Source organism: Hakea prostrata, chromosome 9, assembly GCF_041222555.1.
Source record: "Hakea prostrata isolate BN-2017 chromosome 9, UWA_Hpros_2, whole genome shotgun sequence".
NCBI classification, from domain to species: Eukaryota; Viridiplantae; Streptophyta; class Magnoliopsida; order Proteales; family Proteaceae; genus Hakea; species Hakea prostrata.
Window position 1 is genome coordinate 25168290 of NC_142608.1, and position 27897 is coordinate 25196186.

The following is a 27897-nucleotide window of genomic DNA, read 5'->3' on the forward strand; positions in this document are numbered from 1 at the left end:
GGGTTCCCCCCCCTTCCCCCAAAGAGTAAGTATTCAACAATGAGGTTTACTAACAGTGACGATCAATGTTTAAAACTTGCAACCTCCATCAACAGGTCCTTCTATCATCATCAGACTCCATTATGCTATAGTCATTAATGTTCATGGCAATACTGCCCTCATCACTGTGACTATCATAACTCTTGGAACACACCCCTAGCAGTAGCAGCATGAACCATCATCCACAGGTACATGAGTTCTCTAAATAAAGTGATAGGGATAAATCCTATTGAACCAGATGAACAAAGACTGACCAGGTTCATAATATTTCAAGTAAATCTTGGTTGGGTCATTATGAACCAGGGCTTGACTCGGGCAGAGAATCCTAGTGGGGTTCGGCTAACTCCCTAAATATTCAGAAGAAATTTATAGTCAAACATGGAATGTCTAGTAACTAGAACTCTAACAGATATGGGAACTAGCAAGGAGTCCTGCTCGGACTCTACAACCTCAACATGGGCCATACCATTGGGTAAGATTCTTTAAACCCCATCATGATATAACCAAGGTAATCTCACAAGCTATAAATACTCACATCATCATCATTATCAGATATGCATTCTTGAATCACTCTCTCTAGCATTGTGAACTCTACAAGTTATTTTTTGTCTTCTAAATTTGTGCGTTTCCACTGACTTGATTGTCGGAGACGTTTTTTGACCAACTCGGTTGAGCACGTTTTTTGTAGGTTGTTCACTTGGCCCGCCGAACAGGTTTTTGGAGCAACATAGACTTCATTAGAATTCAGAGCAGAAAAATTCAATTTGAGAGTCTTCTCCTCAGAGTTCATGAGGATCTGAGTAGAAAAGAACCCCTAACTGAAACTGCAATTGTGCATCACCGGTGGCCTTGAACACTTTATTTATTTATTTATTTATAAACTCAAATCTTCCTCATCTTCTAGCAAATCACACCCTTCTGCTCAACATGCTACTTCAATTTTTATCACTTCTCGTTATCTGCTTTCCCAATTTCTTTCATTTTTATTTGATTTTCACCTGAGCTTTCTAATTTAGATTTTGACAGTCAGTCCGTTTTTCATCCCCATTTCCTTTACCTGCCTCACTGTTGCTCTCTTTACATATCTTTTCTTCTCTGATTGCTAATGGAATGAAAAACATTTACTTTTCTAGGAAAGGTAAGAAATTTCTTTGGGCTGAAATATGGCGGGGGGAATCTACTTCGTGGTTCTGAAACAAGAGAAAACCTATGTATTTATGTTATTGTTGAACACATCAAAGCTCCTGTCTATTCTTGAACAAATCTACGCCGTTCTCTATAAATTTACTTTTGTGGTTCTGTTGGCATTTTCATTGTGTTTCCCACGCTTGAGATTGTTCACTGTTGCTTATTCTTCGAACAATCTATGTACCTGTATATGATTGTAGCACAGTTGCTGCACTGAAACTTGAAAAAATAGTGATGAATAAAATCGTCATCTTCTATGTTGTGGATAAATTGAAGGGTATAATAGTCTTTTCAAGTAAAAAATATAACTATTTAAGGTATAATGGTAATTTTGACTATCAAGGGAATCATGGTCTTTTTCTCTTTTCAACTAATGGTACTGACCAGAAATGGGGGTGATTGATTGTTACATCTTTGGGGGTGTCTATGCTTTTTGTTTTATGTATTGGGTATCCCTAAAATTCTCCGAAAAAACCCAACGTCTCTGCAAAACCCGTCTTTGCAAAACCCTGCTTGCCGCCCCCAATGCTCGACCGTCTGAGGCGGAGAGGCTCGCCTAGTAGTCTCTCCGCCTCCACGATCCGCCTCTTCTCTCCCTCTCTATCTATTCCTCCAGTTCCTTTTTCCCGGCTCTGCCTCCTCTCTCCCGCCTCCATCTCTCCTGTCTCTACCGCTTCCATCTCCCATCTCTGCTCTCCCATCTCCGCCTCGCCTCCCCCGCTTCTCTCTCTCCCGTCTCTGCTTCTCCCATCTCCGCCTCACCTATCTCCCGCTTCCCTCTCTACTGTTCGCCTTTTTTTCTCCTCTGATCCTCTGCTTGCTTGTTTCCCTCTTTCCCGTTTCCGTTTCCCTCTTCCCCATCTCCGCTTCAATAACCAGATCTAGGGTTTCCCCTTAGATTTGTTTGTTTGTTTTGTTGTTCTAGTAGCAGTACTTTTTTTTTTTTTTTTTTTTTTTTTTCTTCACATAACAGCTCCTTTGGTTGTAGCGGTTCTTTGGTGCACACCGCAGAAGAACTCCAACTCTCGGTACAAGTTCTTTTGCGTCGAGCTTGACAGGTACGCCTATACGGCAGAGCCGGATGGCATGTCCGAACATTCTCCGCACTTTCGCTGCTACCATCGCTACAACTGTAGGAATTTTGTGTTCGCCCTTGAGGTGTATTGTATGTACCCCTATGTGGGTATTGTATGTCCGTCCCCCTATGTGAGTGTTGCATGCCTGTCCCCCTTTGTGGGTGTTGGTGATTTTTTGGTGTTTTTGTTCTAAGAGTTTTGTGGACGTAATCCATCTTGGGCTTGACCCAACCCTTACCTTGGATGACCCTGTCTATTGCATGTATGACAGTTTGGTCTTTTTCCGCTCCTTGGTTCGGTTCGAACCTTGTGTACTCATGCAGGTGTGTTGTACTTTTTTTTTAATTCTCTGAATGAAGTATTGTTTACCAAAATATATATATATATATATATATATATATATATATATATATATATATTTATATATTCTCTGAAAAAATAATAAACACTCTATATCCATAGCAACAGTATCCAACCAAGCTCAATGGCGGCTTGCTGATGTTTGAGATTAGTGAAGGGTTTTGGGTGGAAACTAATGAAAAAATAAGTGTTGGGAATTGGTTGGTGATTTATTATAGATTAAAAAAAAAGAGGGGGGGGGGGGGGGGGGGGGGGGGGGAGGTCATTTTAATTATGGGATTTGATTGGTGCAATCTAAAGAAAAATGGGGTCTTTTATTTCATATGAGATCAACATGTTTAACTCTTCCATAAAATTCTATTCTGGCCTATTACCTGCCTTATTAGTAGTTGATCTCTCCCTTTTATCTTTTTGGCTACTTTTTTATCTTCTTGCAAACAAACTGTTTATAATGGATGGGTTTTTTTTTTAAAACAAAAATAAGCTTTAAAGTGGATATTAAAAAAATTACAAAAAGAGAGAATGAAAAGAGATGCCAAAAAGTTTCATAGAAGAGTACTTACTCTTCTTCTTTTGTTTATTTCATAGAAAATGAAGAGCTATTGAAAGTTTTCTTATTTATTACATACTCATAGGCTTGATGAATCACTTGATATGTGTGTGGTTAGCTTCTTCTACTTCATCATACTGTCATCGATCGAGATTAATATTCTTCATGCCTCTCTTCACAGCGTCGTTGGCATCGTTGTAGCTGACGTGGGTCTCTCTCTTTTTGTTGGCAACGTATCTCACATTGCCGGTATTCTCTACGAAGATCTTGCTGGCATTTGTTGTTATTATTACTACTCCAATCTTCATGACTCCCCTCACAATGTCTCCTACATTGTTGTTGCTGCCTTGGATCCTGTTCTTGTTGCTGGCAGTGCCTCTTGCATTGTTGGTGTTGTCTATGAGGATTGTTTTGGTTATCTTCATGTTCATTCCAAATAATTTCCTCACATTGTCTCATGCACTGTCGTTGTTGTCTTGGGTCCCTTTCTTGCTGTTGGCAATGCCTCAAACATTGATGGTGTTGTTGCCGAGGATCACGTTGATTATTTATTTTATTCTGACCCTGCTTCTCATATTTCACCTCACAATGTCTTCGGCATTGTTGTTGCTGCCTTGGGTCTCTTTTTTTCCTCCGACAATGCCTCTCGCATTCTTGGTATTCTCTATGAGAATCATGCCTATTGTTTTCATTCATATTTTGACCCCACTCCTTATATCTCTCCTCACAATGTTTCATGCATTGCTGTTGTTGGTGTGAGTCTTTCCCTTGCTGTTGGCAATGCCTTTTGCATTCTTGGTGTTGTCTTTGAGGACCGCATTGGCTATCTTCATTTTTATCCGTGTGTTGCTCCTCAATTCTTTCCTCACAACATCTCCTACATTGTTGTAGTTGGCGTGAGTCACCCTTCTGTTGTTGGCAACGTCTTTGGCATTGTTGGTATTCTTTTTGCAATACATCACTCTCATTGTTTTCATCCTCATACCAACTCCGTTGTACAAATCTCTCCTCACAGTGACTTCGACATTGTTTCTGTTGCAGTGGATCCTGCTCCAGTTGTTGACAACGCCCCTCACATTGTCTTCGTGGATCACGCTGGTTGTCAAGTTCCACATTGCCTTCACTCTCTTCGCAACGTCGTTGGCAATGTTGTAGTTGGCTAGGATCTTTCTCTTGTTGCTGGCAATGGCGTTGGCATTCTTGATGTTCTCCCCTCAGTGGGTTAGGTCCTTTCTTAATTTCTCCTTTAGCAGAAGACAATACAACAAAAAGAAGGAAGAGGGAAAATAGTAAGAGAAGGGAATATAACTTTGTTGCTTTAATTGCCATATTCATGATGAAGTCGGCTCGCTTGATGAAGAGAAAGCATGAAGGTGTGGCTTTATTTATAATGCCTAAATAGTTCTTGGTGTGTCGACATTTGGCAGCTTTATATTGCACATAAGCCTACTAGGAGAACCGGAAATTACGTGTGTTTCTCACATAAATATTAATGCCTCATCTTGAAGAACTCGTCATATGGCGTCAACTACGGAATATGATTTCCAAGGAACTAGAGCACCAAAAGATGATCTTCAAGACAAAAGGAATCATGTCGGAATCCAAATCCATTAACGGTACAAGAGTTTCTTTTCTTCTATTTAAGAGACAATTGACCAAGGAGATGGGATTCCAAGGCCTCTCATACGACATTTAAGAGGATTTACCATCGATTGCCAAGTTTCCTATACATTAATAGAAGAAATCTCCTTTCTTCCTTTTTATTTATTTATTTATTTATTTTTATTTGAAAAAATTTCAAGAGCACCCAAAAATATATGATAAAAAGTAGAGACAACCCACAAGTATGTAAAATTGGCAAATGTCCCCTTCTCTGTTAGAAGCATTAAATCTAAATATGAAAGATCCTTCTATCCTTTTTATTTTCTTTGTTTTACTTATTCCTTTCTCCAAGTCACATTTGAGCAATATTTTTTTTTAAAGAATAGCCTCAACCATTTTAAGGATTGTGAAGGGTATTTCTTACATCGCTAATGTAGCTGGAAGGAACTAATTGTCTCAAAGCACTGTTGTGACATACGAGTGGACAACTCAAAGGGGGATACAAAGGAGGGATATGAAAAGATCTCATGAACACTTTTGCTTTTAAGGCTTGTACAAAAATCCAAAGTCCTGCATCATAAATTCCCGATCGTTGTAACCGAAGCCTTGCTAGAAGATCTTTAGTCGATAGGAATCGAAGCCTTGCTGGAAAGTCTTCGTCGGTCGGAATTGAAGCATTTGCTAGAGGGTCTTAGTCTGTTGGAAACGAAGCCTTTGCTGGAGGGTCTTAGTTGGTCGGAACCAAAGCCTTGTGGAAGGTATTATGTCGATTGGAACCAAAGCCTTTGCTTTGGAAGGTCTTAGTCAATCGGAATTGGAGCCTTTGCTTTGGAAGGTCTTAGCCGGTCGGAACCAAAGCCTTGTTGGAAGGTCTTATGACGATCATAACTGATGCCTTTGCTTTGGAAGGTCTTAGTTGGTCGGAACCAAAGCCTTGGTGGAAGGTCTTATGTCAATCAGAACCGAAGCCTTTGCTTTGGAAGGTCTTAGCCGGTCGGAACCGAAGCCTTGTTTGAAAGGTCTTGGTCGGTTGGAACCGAATCCTTTGCTTTGGAAGGTCTTAGTTGGTCAAACCGAAGCCTTGTTGGAAGGTCTTATGTAAGTTGGAACCGAAGCCTTTGCTTTGGAAGGTCTTAGTCGGTTGGAACCGAAGCCTTGTTGGAAGGTCTTATGTCAGTCGGAAATGAAGCATTTGCTTTGGAAGGTCTTAGTCAATCGGAACTGGAGCCTTTGCTTTGGAAGGTCTTAGCTGGTCGGAATCGAAGCCTTGACTTAGAGAATTATTGAGAATTTTTTTAAGCTTTTGGAGGTCCAACTCGGGTTTTAAATCGATGCCTCGACTTAGAGAATTCTGAAGAATTGTTCTAAGCTTTTGGAGGTCCCACTCGAGTTTTAAATCGATGCCTCTACTTAGAGAATTCTTGAGAATTCTTCTAAGCTTTCGGAGGTCCCACTCGAGTTTCAAGCAGAGTGCCTTTATTTAGAGATTCCTGAGAATTCTTCTAAGCTTTTAAAGGTCCCACTCAGGTTTTAAACCGATGCCTCTACTTAGAGAATTCTTGAGAATTCTTCTAAGCTTTAGGTCCCACTCGGGTTTTAAACCGACGCCTCTACTTAGAGATTCCTGAGAATTCTTCTAAGCTTTCGAAGGTCCCACTCGGGTTTTAAACCAATGCCTCTACTTAAAGAATTCCTGAGAACTCTTCTAGGCTTTCGGAGGTCCCACTCAGGTGTTAACCGATGCCTCTACTTAGAGATTCCTGAGAATTCTTTTAAGCTTTTGGAGGTCCCACTTGGGTTTTAAACCGATGCCTCATCTTCGGAAGTTTCATTTGGGAAAAGCCGATGCTTCGTTGGGAGGACTCACTCGGGCAAAGCCAATGCTTTGTTGGGAGGTCTCACTCAGTTGTAACTGAAGCCTCGTCTTCGGATGTCTCATTCGGGCAAATCCAATGCTTCGTTGAGAGGTCTCACTCTATCGTAACCGAAGCCCCATCTTTGGAAGTCTCATTCGGGAAAAGCCAATGCTTTGTTGGGAGGTCTCACTAGGTCGTAACTAAAGCCCCATCTTTAGAATTGCCATTCCTGTATGCTCCCATTCAAAAGAGATTTGGTGTTCAATAATATGAATCATATTGCAAATTTGAAAAATTGAAGTGTATCACATTTCAAAGACTGAAATGACTTCTACGGATAAAACTTCTTAAGATGCTTTGCATTTCATGATCGATCAAGTTCGCAATTGGTAGCTAAGTTCTTTAGCTTATGTGTTCCCGAACCAACTGGTTTGACTATCATTCATGGCCCTTCAACTTATAGCTAAGTACTTCTAAGGACCAAATCCCCCGATCGAAATTGTCGATGCTTCACTCGGGTATTACAATGGGAGGCCACATTCCTTTGAAATCTTCTAATTGTTCAGACCCAACGTGAGTTGTTCTTCCCGCATCCTCAGAGTTCAACCGGATTCGCTCCAACATTTTTTGCAGCTTCGGGCCTCTGCATCTCGTCCTCGTTCCGATCATCACAAACTTCTATTGGTAAGGTCGTAGCCTTCTTGGGCCCAGCTTTATCCTTCAAATAGGAAACATAGCAATGTCAGGAGGTTTTTTGATCAGAAGTTACCTCCCCAATTCCTTTATCAGTCGGGAACTTGATCTTCATGTGTTTGGTTGAAACCACCGCTCCTAGCTTTGTTAGGGAAGGCCTCCTGAGAATGACATTATGTGCTGGCAATTCCCGAACAACCAAGAAATTTACCCGAACAATAACTTCCTTTGGGAAATTTCCCACTGTGAGGTCCAGTTGCACCGATCCTTCCGCAATTGCTGATGATCTAGTAAATCCATATAAATGGGTAGAGGATGGTTTCATCATGTCATCCTCCAATTTTAGCTTCCGGTAGGCATCGTATGATAAGAAATCTGTTGATGATCCTGTATCAACCAATACTCTGTGTACCTCCTAACGACCGATTTCAACTTTGATCACGATCCCATTATCATGTGGTGTGCATACGCCTCTTTCATCTTTTTAATTGAATATAATGCTTTTGTTCACATTTGATCTTTTTTTCTTTTGCGCCCCTTCAGATCCCACGAACCTGGATTTGGCTTTCAGTTTTCTGAGGGATTCGGGTTTTGGTCCCCTAAATATGGTGAGAATTGGAGAACGGGCGACCTCCTTTCCTTTTTTTGATTGGGGAGCTTCGGCTTGACAATCCCTGCTTTCGGAACGCTCCCTTCTCTTTTCAGCCGCTGCTCTTCTTTCCAGATCATCGCTTTGTCCTTCTACAAATTTGGACAAGTGACCCTGGGATATTAGCCTTTCAATGTCTGCCTTCAGATGATGACATTCGTTAAATCTAATGTCCGTACTCCTTATAGAAACGACAATATTTTTCCATGTTTCTCTCTCCTGGTTTGGCAATTGTCTTTGGAGGCCATTTCAGGATATCTTGATCTTTGATTTGCATCAAAATTTTCAACTGTGGGGTATTTAGTGGTGTATACTCCGCCTAGTCAGGCGATCTTTGCCTCCATCTTGAACGAGGTTTTCGACCCTGATCATCATTGTGCAGCTTAGACCCCTGGCCTTGCTCAATAACCTTTTATTATTTGTTTGAGGCTTTGATTTCTCCTTGCCGAGGGTCAAGGATCTCCATCATTTCAGCTTGCTTCTGACATCTCTGTACTAGTTCAGGCTAGGTGGTAGGCATATCATGAAGTAACAGCTCCAAGAGTCTTCTGTTGGTGAGTCTGGTGAAGAGTGTAGTCTTAGCCACCTGTTCGTCCAAATTCTCGATCTCCATGGTGACTTTGTTGAACCTCTGCAAGTAATCTCAAATAGACTTGTTCTTTCCTTACTTTACAGTGAACAATGTCTCCTCGGTCTTCTTGGTTTGTATTCCACTTTGGAAACAACCGATGAACTTTCAAACTAATTCTTCAAAATCACCAATCCTTCCCGATGGTAGATTCGAGAACCACTTTTGTGCCGCTCCCGTAAGTGATGATCCGAATACTCTACATAGAATTGCATTAGAATCTTTGGCAATGGCCATTGTCTGCTAGAAATAATTGATGTGGGCAATAGGATCTCCTGAACCATCAAATGAGGAGAAGGTGGGGAGTTTGAAATTATGAGGAAACTCGAACATGGCAATGGCATATGCAAACGGGGTTTTCCTGATTAGTAAAAAACATCAGTTCTTTTACCTCTGGTGAGTTGCCCTAACCTCTAATTTCTATCTACCAATTCCCAACCAATGTGTACCATTTGAGTACCATCAGTCCGAATGCTATCTTTACTTGAACGCTAGGATGTTGGTGTATGAGTGCGGACCCCTCGTTCTAACCTGGTGAGAGTTCCGATTCTGCTCCCTTTGTGCCTGTTCTCGACCGCATTGTTCATCCTGTTCGGGTACTTCTGCCACTCTTTTGACTTTGGATCGACCTTCTCGATCTTCACGAGGATTCTGCCTAAAGTTCTGAACTCCAGCTTGCTGCATATGTCTTTGGGGAGAAGGTCCTTGAACTAGGGAAGGTCGTAACCTTGCGCTTCGCGTTTGATCTTGGGCCTCCTCCTGATCATGGTGATTTGGATCTCTAGGAGCTCCCAAATGTCTTGCCACCGTACGAAGCATTTGTTGTATCTTCAGAAATTGAATCTGCATCTGATTCATTTGTTCCTAAAGGTTGTTCGGTTGTTCACCTCCAACCAGCCCTTCGTCTGCATGGACTTCTTCATTATGAGCATGACTTCCTTCAGGAGGATCGTCTCCTGCTGGAGGTCGATCTCCTCCCGGAGGAGGAGGAGGAATGCCTTGGTTCCTTAAAGCTGTTGATTTGGTAACCATGGCTTTCTGAAGTGTTTCCCACAGACGGCGCCAAATGATGCATCCAAAATCTGATAAGCCTTCAGATCCTTGGGGAATGACCTACAAAATAGTGTTAGACGTGGCCCGACCCTAGGGTCAGGAGGCCACCTCCAAAGGGTAAGTCAGTTCTGGAACTGATCACAAAGCTCTGGTGAGTTGTAGAGCATAAATTGAATACGAGAGTAAGGGAAACGATTCGAATCCTCTTGCTTGGTGCGACCCTTTAGTTTATATAGGGTTTACCTCTTGTTCTCAGTCGTTGGATTCGTTCATGATCCTTCTTGGTGGCCGTCCAATTGTAGGGTTTTTCCCCTTTTCTAGAGGATGGAAGTGGATTCCATGTTTAACACGATTGCTTACTCCTCAGAGTAGTAGTAACCGTTTATAACTTAATCATGTATCCCGAATTCTTCGGGGTCATGTCTATATCTGTAACTGTAGAGTCAGTCATCTTTGTGCGATTGGTCCCGACCATGCCATGGACGTTGCTAACCGGGATCTATGACCCGACCGTGGTTGAGCCGTATTCGACCGGAGTCAAAGATTGAACCGAAGGTAGACCCGGTTTGGTAGCAATTTTCCCGACCGTGGTTTTAACCAGGTTCGGTCATATTTTATCCACATCACACAAGAATAAGGATAGTTCTGGAATTATGGAATTGTCCAACCATGACTTCATGGAAAATGTCAAGTGTACCATTGTACAATTTTACATGACATTTTCGGGTGTCTATCAATTTGAAATACTTTTATGGTGTGTGCTTTTTGTAACATATCGTGGGATGTCTCTAAAATTTTACCTAAAATAAAACACAAATGAAAATAAATAATGAAAAATGTAAGAAAATTAAGAAGATCTATTTGATTAAACAAATTGTTGTCAGATTCTTTTTGATTCATGATTTTTTTTCCTTTCCTATTCATACAAATTTAAATAAACAAATGAAATGTCCGATTTATATTTGTATGGTAATAAAATTTTTAAAATTGAAAGTCTCATGAAGATTGCGTTGTTTTTGAGGTTAGCATTTTCTGTGCAAAGAGATTAAATTAATTTCCCATTGAAAATTTTAGCCAAGTATGATATGATAGTCAAATATATAAAGCCTAAACTGCCTCCTAATAATAAAAAAAATCTATGCAAGTCAAATATGACTCTAAGAGACACTATAATGGCTGGCATAGATCTCCACCTTTTATGGGGATATTTTTTCGCTTTGGTAGAATTTCACTCTCATGCATGATGGGCGGTGGAGATTAGATCTAATTTATATTCCATGGATAGCAGCTGTGAACTCAAATTTTAAAAGGAAATTTTCAATGCAACCTTCAATTACTTTTTAAAATTAATGCCACCCTCTGAATTTCTTAATTTATCAATTTTACCCCTTATTTGAGAGCCATATACATTGAGTCAATGACCCTTTATCCTTTGAAAATCACAATTAAGTATTAATGTGAACAAGTTAAAGTTTTCAAAAATGATAAGAATACCTTTGAATGAATAGTCTTACGTTTGACTCACTTCGTATTCTAGTACTATTTGTAACCAATGCTGTTCTTCTATTCTTATATCTTCTACATGTTTTTTATTTCTTAAAAAAAAAAAAAATTTTAATTTTTTTTCTTAAAAATTTCGGCATAATATTGAAAATGGATGATAAAATTTAATTGTGACTAATAGTGTTAATAATAGAGACTTAACTGATATATGAATAAATTTGGAGATGGCATTGATTTTTGAGGGCAAGTAAAGGGGCGGTGCTGAAAAAATTTCAATTATAAATGGTGATTCAATCAACAAAATTACAAAATATAAGAAAATCAAGGAGGGCAACTTTGTTAAAGAGACATGAAAAGGACAAAATAATCACCGGAAGAAACCATAAAAGTCAAATGATACGAATAGAAAATTAAGGAATTTTATATATAAAAAAGCATTTAATTGATATTTTACCGCATAAAGATTATTGAATAAATTTGAAACGTTGAAGTTTTCTGCACGCAATTAATAATATAATTACATACCATTTAAGTGACCCAAATATTTCCTTCTCTCCACACCTACAAAACGGTGCCTGGGTTCTTGGTTTTTCAATCCTTCTTCTCCTGCAGCTTCTTCTTTTTCTTCTTCTTCTGCTTCATTGGGAACTGCCATGGAAGACGATCAAGATGATAACCAGGACAACAAGAACAGCCTATACAATTTCAACAGCAGAATCCTATTCTCGGCTTTCACATGCCTTTTTGTCGTAATTGTTGTTGTATTTCTCCTCCACATGTATGCAAAGTACCTCTATCGCCGCCAATCCAGGCGGCGGACCATAATCCGTCTAAGAATAGGAACCACCGGTCTGCAACAAGTCTCTTCAGGGGAGGTACCACCAAAAAGAGGTCTTGAACCAGCGGCCATCGCCGCCTTACCGGCATTCGTCTACAAAGAAACCGAAGAACAGCTTGATCATCGAGATAGCAGCGAGATGGAGGAGTGCACAGTTTGCTTGAGTAGCATAGAAGATGGAGAGATGGTAAGGCTTCTACCAAACTGTAAGCACCTGTTCCATGTAGAGTGTATAGATATGTGGTTGAACACCCATTCTACTTGTCCCGTTTGCCGAACTGGTGCTGAACCTCAAGAACAAGCCCAAACTCTAGCTGCAGTAGCACCTTCAGCCACACAGTCCCAAGAGGCAGCAGGTAGTCTTGTGACCCCTACTGCTCCATCTGAAGGTACATCAGATGGTTGTGCACAATCTTCCAAGGGTATTGGTTCATTATCAAGATTGAGTTCTTCCTTCAGGAAAATTCTTAGTAGGGGTACTTCAGAGAGGAGAATTCAGGTTTCTGGACAAGCAGATGGAGTCGAAGATCTTGAAAGGCAGTGAGTGATATTAAGTTGCATTGGTTACTTATTTCCCAGCTAGCTAGCTGCTTCTGTTTCTTTGATCTGTTAATTTGTTTTGGTTTGTGATATCTTTATTGCAGAAATCATATATATTGGAATGTATAGATCGAAATCCTTTCTGGGCTTCTCTGAGTTTTGAAAGTTCGCATTCAAAATGATGAATAAATTGTTTTTGCAGATTTCTTTTTTCTCTGCTTGACTTTTATATATTTTTATATACATATATAGTAGCTCTTGATAAAGACACAACATTTCATTTCAAATGATTCGGTAGGAAAATATTAGTTTTCAATCTTGACCAAGCCAGGTGACACACGAAAACCTGAACTTCAAAGGTTTTGGTAAGAAAATATAGTGCGTACTTTTCCAAAAAATAATGACAAGGACCTATATTAAAGGATTTGTAAGGTTTATATTATCTTATGGGGTTGCCGGTAGGAGACCGTAGTCTCATGTTCGTCGCCAGACGGAACAAATCGCACCCATTAATTAAATGAGGTTTTTGAACATCAAATAGTGCTCCCCCAATAATAGTGGGAGATAGAGAATTTATTATTACCGAAAAAAAGAAAAAGAAAAAGAAGACAATAGAGGATTTATTCTGTTCCATCAACATGAAAGAGATGTAATGCCGCAAACTTTTTGCCTTATTTTTTTGGGGAAAATTTCACGGACACTTCAAGATAATTTGCCAAAATGCATAAATACTCCCAAACTCTCAAATTGGAAGTGACCACCTTTTCCATATGAACTACTAGTTGGTTAAAATAAATGACAAATATATTTTCACTGTATTTTTTTTTTAATAATAAAAAATCATGTAAGGAGGAAGAAGAAGGTGCTCATATCATGGAAGAATAAGAAAGAATATGAATTTAGAATTTTATTTACTAAGGGCAACACTAAATTCAAAAGGGATTAACTTTGGGAATTATGAATTTATCTAACTATGACTTAAAGGGCCTATTTGGTTACATGAGTCTGGAGATTTCAAATCTATGGAGTCATAATTTATAAAATTAAATGTTTGGTTGTGGAATGAAATTTGTGGATTCATCCCAAAAAACTATTTCATCGATGTGATTTTTGTGAATGTGCAAATGTATAGCTTTTTTGAAATCTCTGGATTTCACCCCTTACCCATAAATCTACAGATTCACGTTTTTAGTGTAAAAATGTCAATCTCCAGATTTCATGAATCTAGAGATTTTTACAACCAAACGGGTATAATTCTCAAATTCATGAATCTAGAGATTTGAAATCTCTGGATTCATGTAACCAAATAGGCCCTAAGAGAGTTTACTAATGTAATGTACTATTGTGCAAATTTAAGAGATATTTTGGGGGTCATCGCCAATTTAATTGGCATAGTTTTGAGGCGTATGTGCTTTCCACCAATTATCTTGGTTGTCTTTGTGATGCGTCCAAAAATCCGCTCAGCCTTGAGATCCCTGGGGAATGACTTGCAAAACAAAGTTAGACGTGGGGGTCGAGAGGCCACCTTCGAAGGCTAAGTCAGTAGTTGGAACACCACGAGTTGCAGAGCTTAATTGAAAGATAGAATGGAGGAAGAACGATTGAGTTACCTAGTACGAGCTTAGGCTACTTGTTTATATAAGTTTTACCTCTAATTCTCGATCGTTGGATGAGTTCATGATCCTTCTTGGTGGCTGTTCGATTGTAGGGTTTTCCCCCCTTTTCTTGAGGGTGGAAGCGGTTTCCATGATTAACACGATTGCCCACTCCTTATGGTAGTTGTAACTGGATATGACTCAATCATGTATCCAGAATTTCTCGGGATCATGCTTATCCTTGGAACCATAGGGTTCCTTCCTCATCACGCTACCATGATGCCCGAACCCGACCATGATAGCCGAACCCGACTGTGATGGCCGAACCCGTTCGTGATGGTCGAACTCGATCGTGATGGCTGAACCCAACCGGATGGCCGAACCCAACTTCGACCGGGGTCAAAGACTAAACCCAAGATGAACCTGGTTCAGTTATATTTTATCCACAACATAAGCCCCCCAAGCCGAGTGTTCGGGAGAAGCCCCCAGACCGAATGCTTGGCTTGCTTGATAAACGAAAACATTCTCTCATTCTTGAAGAAATCATGTTTATTGCTATCTGAGCTTTTGCTCAGCGGTGTGCTCTCGAGCCACCTGGACTCCTCGTTATCTTGTGCGCCGAATGCCACATAGTCATTGGGAAGTGTTCCCATCATTGCTCTCACATTCGGACTGTCAGCAATCATCAGACATTGATGGGTATGGATCTGGTTCATTGGATGTTGGTATTCAAACTGTCGCTCGAACTTGACTGTTGATTTGAATGCACCTCATTATAGGGTCTTACTCAGAAAATTTGAGGCCCTCTTTCTTAGGTGACATCCGGGAAGCCCGAAGCCTTTATGGGGTCTTAGTCGAGCAATTTAAAGTCCTACATCATAAATTCCTGATCGTTGTAAGTGAAGCCTTGCTAGAAGATCTTTTGTCGGTTGGAAAGTCTTTGAAGGTTTGCTCATTGCCCACCCTTGATCTTTTAGCATTTGAACTGATTCTCTACCCTTGATTTGCTTGGTGCAAGCCTCCTCATTTTATCCCTTAAGGTTATTTAAACCCTCTTCTTGTTCTTCTTTTTCTCATTTCTTCATTCTTCGAACTTGCCAGTTGTACGAAGTTCCAAAACCTTTCCACCTCAGTGGCTGAAGATTTGCAAAATCGCAAAAGAATTGGTCCCCAGTGATTGAAGAAGTAAGTTTGTTCTTTCATGATTGTTTTCTTGATATTCGAAGGTTTCATTCGGTGTTACCCAAAGCCTTTTACCTATGAAATTACTTAGAATTTCTCTAGGCGTAAAAGGTCCCATTCGGCATTACCCGAAGCCTTAGACCTAGTAAATTCCTTAGAATTTTTTTCTAGGCATTCGAAGGACTCATTCGGTGTTACCCAAAGCCTTTTACCTGAAAATTCCTGGGAATTTTTCTAGGCGTTCGAAGGACTCACTCGGTGTTACTTGAAGCCTTTTACCTACAAAATTCCCATAATTTTGTAGGCTTTCTAAGGTTCTGTTTGGTATTGACCGATGCCCTTGACCTTAAAAATTTCTAAAAATTTCCTCAGAAATTTTTTCTGAGGCATTCAAAGGTCCCACTCGGTGTTACCCGATGCCTTAGACCTAGTAAATTCCATAGAATTTTTTCTAGGCGTTCGAAGGACTCATTTGATGTTACCCGAAGCCTTTACCCCAAAATTCTTGGGAATTTTTCAAGGCGTTCGAAGGTCTCATTCGGTGTTACCCGAAGCCCTTTGATTCTAGATATCATTTGAAGGTCTCATTCGGTGTTACCCGAAGCCTTTTGATTCTAGATATCATTCCTTATGCTGTGTTGCCCCTTTTCAGGTATCTTTTGATCTTAATACATTCTCGATCGTAGTAAATTCTTGAAGTTAATAAATTCCTGATCCACTTGATCATAATAACATTCAAGTTCAACACGATCATGCAACCCACGATCTCAGTCCTTTTTCTGCTCCCGAGGATGATCACAATTGCATTCACGAACATCGCGATCTCTATTGTATTCTTTCTTAATCTTTTAAGCTGTACAGATTCGCCACGGGGGATGAATCACCACCATTGTAGAATATCTTCTGAAGCTTTGAGGTCTCTTAACCTTGCTTGCTGCTAGTTTGCTAGCGTTCGAACTTGGATTTGATTGCTGATTTTTCTTGTCCTCTTCTTATGTTTGAGAGAACATGATATAGACTGCTCATCCAGAGGCCATTAGATTTAAGTCCGGCAAATTGGTTACAGAAATATTGAAAGCATTGTAACTGTAGAGAAGCTCTTGCAGTAGAAATTTCTTGTTTGAGGTGTTGAACATCCTCTAGAATTATCTCCTTAGTCTTGGCAAGCTTTTGCTTAAGTTGCAGAAGAAATAGCAAACTCCTTGATCGTTGCAACCCTCTTTTCTCCCTAGGAAAGAAAGTCATCAATTGCCTTCTTTTTTGTGGATAAAGCTCCACATGATGACTCAATCCTAGAAAGTGCAGACTTCAAGTTATTATACTTCACATCTGTGCTCAACAGCATGTCATGAAACCTTGACATGGCATCAGCTTCCTTGTTTCTTACTGATACGAGGAAAATTGTACCGAACTTGCGGACCGGGTTCATAATCTTCAGCCAGGTTAAACCGTAACCGGGGACCCACCAAACCCTAATTTAATAATCATAAAGGCGCCGCATTTTGGTTATCAGTCCGGTAAGATCTCTCGAACCTTGCGGTAGACAAAGATGACATGTAGGAAGCAACTATCAGCAAAGCAGTAAGGGAATCGTGCCGCGATTGGTAACTGCTTGCGTTTCCGAATATCAAGAAGGAAACCCTACAATCAGACGGCCACTAACAGAGATCGAGATTTCACTCAACGGTCGTGAATTGGAGGTAAAATCTATATAAACGAGTGATTCACTCACTCCAGAGGTATCTGAATCATTTCCAATTTACGTATTCATTATTATGCTCTGCAACTTGCCAGAGCCTTGGTGATTAGTTCAGTAACTGACTTAAGCTTCAAAGGTGGCCTCCCGACCCCCACGGTCGGGCCACATCTAACTTTGTTTTGCAGGCCATCGTCAAGGAATCTAAAAGCTTGACATTTTTTGGATGCATCATTTGGCGCCGTCTGTGGGAAACACTTCAAGAAGTCATGGTAACTAGATCAGCTACAGCGGTTCAGCGGATCGCAAACATCCCACCACTTCTTGGGGAGAATAATCTGTTAAATGTTCCCCAAGGAAGCCCACTCCCCAGGAGCACATGGAGATGGTGTTGATGGACCTGAACATCAAAACCATCCGAATCCTCTTCAACAACAAATGGACCGAATGCAGGTCCAATTCCTAGAGATGTAGGATATGATCCACATTCTGGTTAGACAGGTAGTGGCTCCTCAGGCTCCTGATCAGGTAGAAGCCCGGAGACATGCGGGAGGAGCAGATGAGCAAATACCACACATTCGAGTGATTTTTCTTGAAAGGGAAGGACAACCAGCTGAAGGCCATAATTTTGGCCCAAACGCTCAAAGAGACCTTTTACAAGGAGCCTAAGATTTGAGGACTGGCGAACTTCCAAGAAGGGACAATCGGTATGACAAGCTGCAGGCCAGCCGAACCGAATCCCGGACGAGATTGCCGAGAGGAGTGTGTACTCATTCTCCAACATCCAAACGTTCGGAAAGAGTGACCGTTCGGACGAAGGATGGACAATCGTTGCATATCGGCCAAGAGCTTGCCAACATAAACCAAAGGTTGGGGCAACTCTCTCGAGGGCGAACAACTGATGATATTTATTCAGTTATCTGAAAGACCCCTTTTGCTGATGCTATTGCCCTGTTCGTGTTCCCGCATAATTTTAGACTTCCAACTTTCACAGCATTTGACGGTTCGGGAGACCCTACTGCTCATATTAGCTATTATCAGCAAACCATGGCAATAGCTGGAAACTCTGATGAAATTCTTTGTAGGGTATTCGCCTCTTCCCTAATCGGGGCAGCTCAGAAGTGGTTTTCGAATCTTCCTTTGAGAAGAATCAATGATTTCGACGACCTTGCCCACAAGTTTATCGGACATTTCCAGAGTGGTATCCAGATCAAGAAAACAGAGGAAACGCTCTTTACAATTGAATAGGGAGGAAATGAATCGATTTGGGAATACCTAAAAAGATTTAACAAAGTCACCATGGAAATAAAGAGTTTGGATGAACAGGTGGCAAAAACCGTTGTCTTTACAGGGTTAACCAACCGAAAACTATTAGAATATCTACTTCAGGATATGCCATCCACCTATGCTGAATTAGTACAAAGGTGCCAAAAGCAGGCGGAAGTAACAGAGATACTCGATGCACGGCAAGGAGAATCTAAGACATGAGCAAAAGGTCCCCGAGAAAAGCCAAAAACAAAAGCAACCTACTCAGGATCGTGATCGGACCAGAAAGCCATGTCCGGCTTAGAGAAGGCGATCACCCGATCAAGATGAGTATACACCATTAAATACTCCCCAATCGGAGATATTGATGCAGATAAAAAATCAAGATATTTTGAAATGGCCATCTAAGATAGTTGGGAAGACGGGAGAAAAGAATATGGAGAGATATTGTCGATTCCACAAAGACTTTGGGCACTACACTAATGACTGTAGGCACCTCAAGGCAGATATTGAAAGATTGATCAATCAAGGGCATCTCACAAGTTTTTTGAAAGTTTGGGAGGATGAGAAGAGAACAACGAATGAAAAAAGGGATCGTTCTCCAAGCAAAGAGCGTCGAGTCGAGGTTCCAAAATCTAAAAAAGGCAAGGAATTGGCAGGACCTAGTAGATCCCCAATCCTCACTATATTTGGGGGACCCGGACCTGAGTCCCTGAGGAAGCTAAAGGCAAAATCAAGATTCGTGGGAATAGAAGAATCCTAGAAAAGAAAGAAGGTGGAGGAAGTTCCCATCACATTCGGTGAAGAAGATGAGGGAGGTGTGAGCATACCTCATGATGATGCAATAGTTATCAAAGTAGAAATCAGGCAAAGGGAGATACACAGGGTCCTGGTAGGCACGGGATCTTCAGCTGATCTTCTTTCTTATGAAGCTTTTTAGAAGCTAAATTTTGAGGAAGATCTGATGAAGCCGTCTTCAACGCATCTCTATGGATTCGGAAGTTCGTTTGCCATAGCTGAGGGATTAGTTCAGTTAGATCTTTCGATAGGAAATTTCCTGAAAGAATCTATCATTCGGGTTAATTTTCTAGTGGTTTGGGATCTTCCTGCCTACAACATGATCCTCAGTAGGCCTGCGTTGACAAAGCTAGGCGCTATAGTTTCGCCAAAACATATGAAGATAAAGTTTCCTACTGACACTGGAATCAGCCAAGTAGTTTCAGATCAAAGACTCTCCTGACAGTGTTAAGGGATTGAGGTAAGGGATGATCGAGATGAAGATACCATGCTAAGGCCCGAACCAGTGGAGAAATTAGAACGAATCTCCTTACAGCCGGAAGATGAGACAAAATCCACCTATATTGGGTCTGAGCAACCAGAGCCCTTCAAGGAAGAACTGAAAACTTGACTTCAAAAAAAGCATAGATGTCTTTGCCTGGTCAGCAAATGATGGCCGAACACAAGCTTTGGACCAATTCAGAGGTCAAGCCCATATTTCAGAGGAGACGGAACTTCTCAATTGAAAAACACGGGGCTATCAAAGGGGAGGTCAAAAAACTGAAGAAGTCTGGTTTTATCGAAGCCATCGAGTGCCCAACGTGGTTGGCTAATGTTGTAATGGTAAAAAAGTCGAACGGGAAGTGGAGGATGTGTCTTGACTACACAGACCTCAACAAAGCATGTCTGAAGGACTACTACCCTTTACCATGCATAGATCTTTTGATCGACGCAACGGCCGGGTATGAAACATTGAGTTTCATGGATGCTTATTCGGGATATAACCAAATCTTGATGAGCGAGAAAGATGAGAGATTCACAGCCTTCATGGCTGATAGGGAAAGCTATTTTTACAAAGTTATGCCATTGGGTTTGAAGAATGCGAGAGCCACATATCAGAGAGCTGTAAACAAGATCTTCAATGATCTGATTGGGAAAAATATGGAGGTATACATCGATGACATGCTAGTAAAGAGTCTCCAGAGGACGGGACACATAGCAGATCTTAGGGAAGTTTTCTCTATTTTGAGAAGATACCAGATGATGCTGAATCCGGAAAAGTGTGCCTTCGAGGTATCTTCGGAAAAATTCCTGGGATTTATGATTTCCCAAAGAGGAATTGAGGCAAACCCAGTCAAAATACAAGCCTTGATCGATATGGATCCCCCAAAGACCGTTCGTGATATTCAATGTTTGACCAGACGGATAGCAGCCTTGACTCGATTCATTTCACAATCGGGGGAAAGATGCTTACCTTTCTTTAGAGCCCTAAAGGATTTAAAAGGAAGTAAAGAGGCTTGGTGGATGGACGAATGTCAAAATGCATTCGAGGAACTAAAAAGAAGACTCGGGCAGCCACCACTGCTTTCTCGGCCTGAGAAGGGCGAAATTTTACAAGTATATTTGGCGTCATCATGGTCAGCCGTGAGTGCTGTCCTCATTCGGGAAAAAGAGAAGAAACAGTGGCCCATTTACTATGTCAGCCATGTACTCCTGGATCTTGAAACAAGATATTCGACGATTGAGAAGAAGGCATTGGCACTTATAATAGCAGCCTAAAAGTTTAGACAATATTTCCAAGCTCATCCAATCGAGGTACTGAAATTTCCCTTTGAAAAAGGTCCTTTTCAAACCTGATCTTTGGGGAAGAATGGTAGCATGGTCGGTTGAGTTAGGGGAGTTCCAGGTGGATTTCAAGCCCCGAACAGCTATAAAAACACAGGCTTTGGCCGATTTTATGGTGGAATCCGTAACCCTGATCGAGGAAGAAAAAGAACCTATCTTACCACGTATGTGGCACATATATGTTGATGGTTCTAGCAATAAATTTGGTTCGAGAGTGGGAGTTTTGTTGAAAAGTCCAAGAGGTTTCTTGATTCAGTATGCTTTGAGGTTCGGATTCGCGACAAGTAACAATGAGGCAGAGTATGAAGCTTTCATTGCAGGGCTTAGGCTTGCCAAAGCTTTGGCAGTAGCTGAAGCAACAGTATACAGTGATTCTCAACTTATCGTCAATCAGATAGAAGGAGAATACAGAATAAAAGAACCTCGCTTACAGAAGTACCAAGAGCTGATCAGAAATCTAAGGAAGGAATTCAAAGAAATAAAGGTATGTCAAATACCCCGAAAGGATAATTCAGTAGCAGATGAACTCTCGAGGTTGGCAAACGCAAAGGAAAAGAATTTAGAACCATCGGTCTACATTGAGGAGCTGAACTTCCCAAGCGCTAAGGTTGACCTCTTTTCATATATAAAAAGCGAAAAATGCTAGATGGACCCCATTATTGAATATATTCGGGATAATAAACTACCCCAAGATTTAAAAGAGGCACAGTCGGTAAGAGTTCATGCGGCAAGATTTACCATTCAAGGCTATATCGAAAGTCTTTTGCGGGGCCTTTGCTTAGATGTGTTGGTCTCGAAGGAGCCAAAACCGTGTTGGCTGAAGTTCATGAAGGTATCTGCGGAGCACATATGGGTGGACGGGCCCTAGCGCACAAAATCCTTTGTCTTGGGTTATATTGGCCCAAGTTGGAAGAAGATTCCATGAAATACGTTCGATCTTGCAATCAATGCCAGATACATTCGAAAGTGCAAAAGCAGCCTGCTACAATACTCACGTCAATTCTAAACCCCATCCCGTTCACAATGTGGGGAATAGACTTGATGGGAAAATTCCCCACAGTAATAGGAAGAAAGGAATATCAAATTGTAGCAATCAATTACTTCACAAAGTGGGTAGAGGCAGCTCATCTGGCATCGGTCACAGAAAAACAGATGGAGAAGTTCGTGCTGGAGTCAATCACCACAGATTCGGAATTCCAAAGGTATTAGTGACCGATCACGGAACTCAGTTCGATAACCCCCAGTTCCAACTCTTCTGCAATATTTATATGATCGATCACCGAATGTCGTCCGTTGCATATCCTTAAAGTAATGGTCAAGTAGAAGTGATGAACCGAATGCTACTGGATGGGATCAAGAAAAGACTCAAAGACAACAAATCCTTATGGATAGAAGAACTACAAAATGTCCTTTGGGTATATCAAACGACAGTCCGAACACCCACGGGGGAAACTCCATTTAGATTAACATATGGTGCGGAAGCACTTGCACCGGTCGAGATAATGGCAGGAACCATTCAGGAGCAAGAGTTCGAGGAACAAGCGAATGAAGAAGGTTTATTAGATAGCCTGTAATTATTGGATGAAGTTAGGGCAAGAGTAGTAGCTCGAACCCAACAATATCATCGAAGAATAGCCTCTCACTACAACGCTCGAGTAAGACATCAGCAGTTCCCCACCGGAGATTTGGTTCTAAGGAACACTCTTGCCTCGGACCCATGCCATCAGTGAAAGTTGGACCCAACATGGAGAGGACCGTATATGATTATCAAGCAAGTAGGTTCGGGAGCTTATAATGTCACGCCCTCCCAGCCGGTACCCTATCTGGCATACCCGAGAGTGTGATCCACAGCCCGAAGATCAGGTATCGAGTGATCAACCTCCCACATAAGCAATAACATAATCATGAACAACCATAACAAGAGTGCGGAAGATAAATCATAGATTCAATAAAGAAAGAATGAATCGTAAACGAAACGGAATAATAAATATATAATCAGAGTGTCAACAGATAAGTAAAGTGAAGCAAAAATCCCACTTTACATCCAGCGGAAAAGTAGCTCGAAAGAATAAACTAGATAAAAGCTAATCCCAGTAGCAAGTACATTGGGTAACTAAATTATTCTCCACTTTGTAGACGACATCCTTGTAGGTGTAGATCTCATAAATAGCACAAGGACGCTTCCACTCAATGGTCGGACTTTAAGCATCGTACGGAGCATAACCACCCGCGGAATCTTCGAGTAATTGTGGTAACCGCAATCACCTTCCCCGGAGATATGCCTCTTCGCCTTGCGCTTCTTCATAGGGACCGTCATAGTACTCAAGCACTGCAGGATAGTCTAACAACATTGTACAATAAAGGAATGAGTTTCAAAGAAACTCGGGAAGGCGCTTAAAAATCCATAATAACATAAATGGCAGGATTCCGAACAATCATGAATGCAATATGATATGAGACAAGCAATGAATGAATGAATCTAACTCTATGTATGCTGGTCTCTATTGGCGGACATGCTTTAAGTCATAGCACCGTACTTCGTAGGAAAGTCTCAATCACTCATCATCGGTTGGTAATGGGTCCGGCATCCCTCGGGACATTCCATGGCTAGGGGTTAAGTCAACACACTCTCTCACAACCATTTGGTATAAGTACTGGCGCATGTCAGGGTAATACCTAGCCAAATGCAAGTCTTCTACTTGGTTACATCAAGTCGATCCGAGATACTTCCATTCCTCGTCCCCGACGATCCTTTCCGGTATCCTTCACACTAGAGTCCTCATAGTCCCCGACCACGGACTCACCAACCCTATTGATCATCCACATATGGTAAACGGGAAGCTCTCACGTCCTTTCACGGGTTGGTTACCGGTCTTAAGCGCCCGTGAGCCCAAGTCTAACCATATGCAACCCTACCAATAAATGGCCCCCACAATGTGATTCCCTGTCCTCTCACGGGTTGGTTACCGGTCTTGAGCGCCCATGAATCCCCATTGCTACCACGGGTCGTTCGGTCTCAATACCCCTCCGATTAGGGTCCGACATAACAGACATCCTAGCCAAACACTACTAGACAATCCTAGATATGTCATCCAACAGCTTTAGGAAGGTGTCCAGAGGGCATCTCCGGAAACATCCCATAATATTCCCGTAGTAGTCCAAGGACAGAAATGTCAAAAGGACACCTCTCCTTCCCAAACCATACGTAAGCATACACATGCATCAATTCATATCATCACATATATGGTAACTCCATATATGGAAAGAAATCAATATTTACAAACATTTGTATAACATTGGTAAGTAAATCATACATGAATCAATTCAATATGAATAAGTAATGCTACCGTAATCAAAGTTATGCAACAGTAGTATATCATTGTAAGAATCTAATTTAGGAAACATATTAATGATATTCAAATATAGAAACTAGATTCATGCTATCTATGTAATTAAGGAAATAACCATCCTTACCTTTTATAACTCGCAAAGAATCCTAAGAAATCAAGTAGGATCTTGGCAAACTTGAGAAGAAGGTCCTAAACAAGTATATACCACATATTAGGAAAGATCCCTAACAGAAAATATAGCAAAGCATCCGAAATGCACCAATTCTGGAGTTGCTGTACTCATTGGTCGAGTGGATTGGTCGAGTGGTCCAATCGACCAATCAGCGACCAATGCAGACAATAGCTTAGAAAATCAGAGTTTTGAGATATGAAACCGAATTTGATGGTTCAAGAGGATACTAATCAAGGGGTAGACTACATCAGTAGTATTCTAGCATATAGGGGACCTCAAAACACTAATCAAATCAAGGTATCAAGACCCAAATTAGGAAACAAAAAGTTACCATAAATAAATCAAACATGGATCTTGATGAAGTTTGAAATAGAAAACAAGGACAAGAACAATAGGAAGATGGATCATTGCTTTCGGTAATGAAAACATGAAAACATGCATAGGTCTTCATGGTATAAGGCTTAGAAGCATAAATCTAAATAAGGAAATAAAACCTACCATATATGTACTATCATGCATCATGAAGAACACATAGTAAGGTAGAAGAGAACAACTAGAATTCTATGGATTATGGATCATAGAAAGAAAACACAACCATTAACCACTAACATGATCAATGAAAGAAGATCCAAAGAGATCGGAATTCAGATTAGGAAATTAACAGAGATTAAATCATGGTTTGATCATGAATCCTTCAAAAGCTTGCAATGATCATGGTTAAGATCATTGTTCTAGCCTTTAATCCTTAGGATGATCATGAGAACATGTTCAGAGATGTTTGCAACAGAGGATGCAGCATCTCTTCTACTGCCTCAACTCAAAAAGGAAAGAAAAACAAAGATGTAGGAGAAGAAGAGAGAGTAGACATACCTTTTGATGCAAAAAGAAGAGTTCCGACGAAGATCCGCCAAGAAAACTCCAAGGATGCAAGAGAGATGACTTGCAGAGGTCTTTGGTCTGCTCCAGCAGGGTTTGGAGGCAGCAAATACGAAGTGGACTCGAGGTTAGGCTTAAATAGAGCAAGAATCAACCTAATTGCCAAAGACAAGACCCATTGGTCGAGTGGATTGGTCGATCGGCCCGGGCCGACCAATCAACGACCAATGCAGATAAAGAAGGCCAAAACAGGGAATTGAAGGCCCGTGATCAAATCCAAACCTAAAGGGGTTTTGCACACAAGTCAAGTGACTTACCTAGTAGGTAGAAATGCCTTCAAACCAAGATAGAGATCACTCCAAGTCCATCAACTAATTAGATCTTCATCAGATTCTCGTTTCCATAAATAGCACCTCATCATCAACCTTCATGGATTCAAAGCCGTACACCAAGTCCTCTACTGGGATGGCCCAAAGCTGACTTCTTACTTTACTTCGGTCATCGGACCTACAAATAACAAGGTTTCCGGGTCAAGGTTAGGGCTGGGTTTCACATTCTCCCCCCTTAAAGAAATTTCGTCCCCGAAATTGAAAGCGTACTCGTGCTTCCAAAGAGGTAAGGAAACTTCTCCTTCATGTCTTCTTCCTTCTCCCAAGAAGCTTCTTCAGGGGTATGGTTCTTCCACCGAATCTTCACCAAAGGAATGGCGCGATTCCGCAGCCGCTTGTCCTTCCTATCCAGGATTTCGGCCGGTTCTTCATCATAGGTCAAATCAGCACTAAGTCCTTCAGTGCTTGCGCAAAATGTGTTCCGGATTCTCATGTATTTTCGGAGCATCGAAATATGGAACACATTGTGCACACCAGCAAGAGGCGGAGGTAATGCTAATCGATACGCAACGGGTCCAACCTTTTCCAAAATCTCGAAAGGTCCAATGTAACGAGGGCTAAGCTTTCCCTTAACATTGAATCTCATCACACCCTTCATTGGTGAGACCTTCGTAAAGACTTTCTCTCCAACTTGAAATTCCAAATCGGTCCTTCTCTTATCAAGATAAGATTTCTGCCTCGATCAAGCGACTTAATCCTTTCTCTTATCATATCTACCATAGCACTTGTAGCTTCAATCATCTCAGACCTAAGACTTTTCTTTCACCTGCCTCACCCAAGACAAAGGTGTCCTACAAGTACTACCATACAAAGCCTTGAATGGAGCCATGCCTATTGTTGCTTGATAACCGTTGTTATAGGCAAACTCAACCAAAGCTAGGTGTTCATCCCAATTACCACCCATATCCACCACACAAGATCTCGAGCATGTCTTCCAATGTCCGAATTGTCCGCTCGCATTGTCCATCGACCGTGGATGATGAGCTGTACTCAAGTTCAATTGGGTTCCCAAGGCCTTCCGCAAACTATTCCAAAACCTTGAGGTGAACCTAGGATCACGATCCGAGACAATACTTAATGGCACACCATGCAGACGAACCACATTATCCACATAAAGCCCGGCTAGCTTATCCAGAGTATGAGTGATCTTCATAGGAATGAAATGGGCTGATTTGGTCAACCTATCAACAATCACCCACACAAGGTCATTGCCTTTACTTGTCCGAGGCAAGCTAGTCACAAAGTCCATGGAAATATCTTCCCACTTCCAACTAGGAATAGGAAGGGGTTGAAGTAATCCAGATGGAGGTTGTCGAACGGCTTTCACACGTTGGCAAGTCTCACACTTGGCAACAAAATCGCCAACATCCGCCTTTAGACCAATCCACCAAAAATGTTCCTTCAAGTCCTTGTACATCTTGGTGCTTCCCGGTGTACAAAGAAAGACCGACCGGTGTGCTTCCTTCAATATTTCTTTCTTAACTTCATCGCTTTGCAGGCACACACAGCCTTCCTCTAAACAACAAAGCACCATCCATGGATATACCAAAGTCGGGGTCCGACTCAGATTCGAAGAAATCTTCTCAACTTTGGTCAAAAACTCTTGATCGTAACTCGCAGAGCAACAATCTTATCTCTAAGACCAGATCTTGCCGTCATGGCGAAAAGAATAAAATCAGAATTCTCATGAACGATTTCCAAATCAAAACTCTCAATAGAAGACCACAATGGTAAACTCAAAGCATTCAAATCCAAAGTCTTCTTCTCGTTCTTCCTACTAAGAGCATCAAGAACAACATTTGCTTTCCCAGGATGATACCGAATATCACAATCATAATCGGAGACGAGTTCCAACCATCTCCTTTGTCTCATGTTCAACTCCTTTTGGGTAAAGAAGTATTTCAAACTCTTATGATCCGTGAAAATGGCAATCTTCTCACCGTAAAGATAATGTCTCCAAATCTTCAAAGCAAAGACAACGGCGGCAAGTTCTAGATCGTGAGTGGGGTAATTCCGCTCATAATCCTTCAATTGCCGAGAAGCATAGGCTACGACCTTGCCATGTTGCATCAAGACACAACCCAAACCAATCTTTGACGCATCGGTATAAACCGTCATACCACCGGAACTATCGTATAGTCAAAACCGGGGCACTTGTCAATCTATCTTTCAAC

General features: G+C 41.2%; 2 protein-coding genes across 2 annotated transcripts; both read left to right on the plus strand.

Annotated features, from left to right (window-relative positions):
- Positions 1 to 11767: 11767 nt before the first annotated feature.
- Positions 11768 to 13091, plus strand: LOC149005048 (E3 ubiquitin-protein ligase ATL41-like). Its single transcript, XM_089169247.1, has one exon. It carries the CDS (start codon positions 11851 to 11853, stop codon positions 12577 to 12579), a length of 729 nt encoding a protein of 242 aa, XP_089025373.1. The 5' UTR covers positions 11768 to 11850; the 3' UTR covers positions 12580 to 13091.
- Positions 13092 to 20961: 7870 nt separating this feature from the next.
- LOC149005049 (uncharacterized) lies at positions 20962 to 21582 on the plus strand. Its single transcript, XM_089135782.1, has one exon. It carries the CDS (start codon positions 20962 to 20964, stop codon positions 21580 to 21582), a length of 621 nt encoding a protein of 206 aa, XP_088991908.1.
- Positions 21583 to 27897: the final 6315 nt, after the last annotated feature.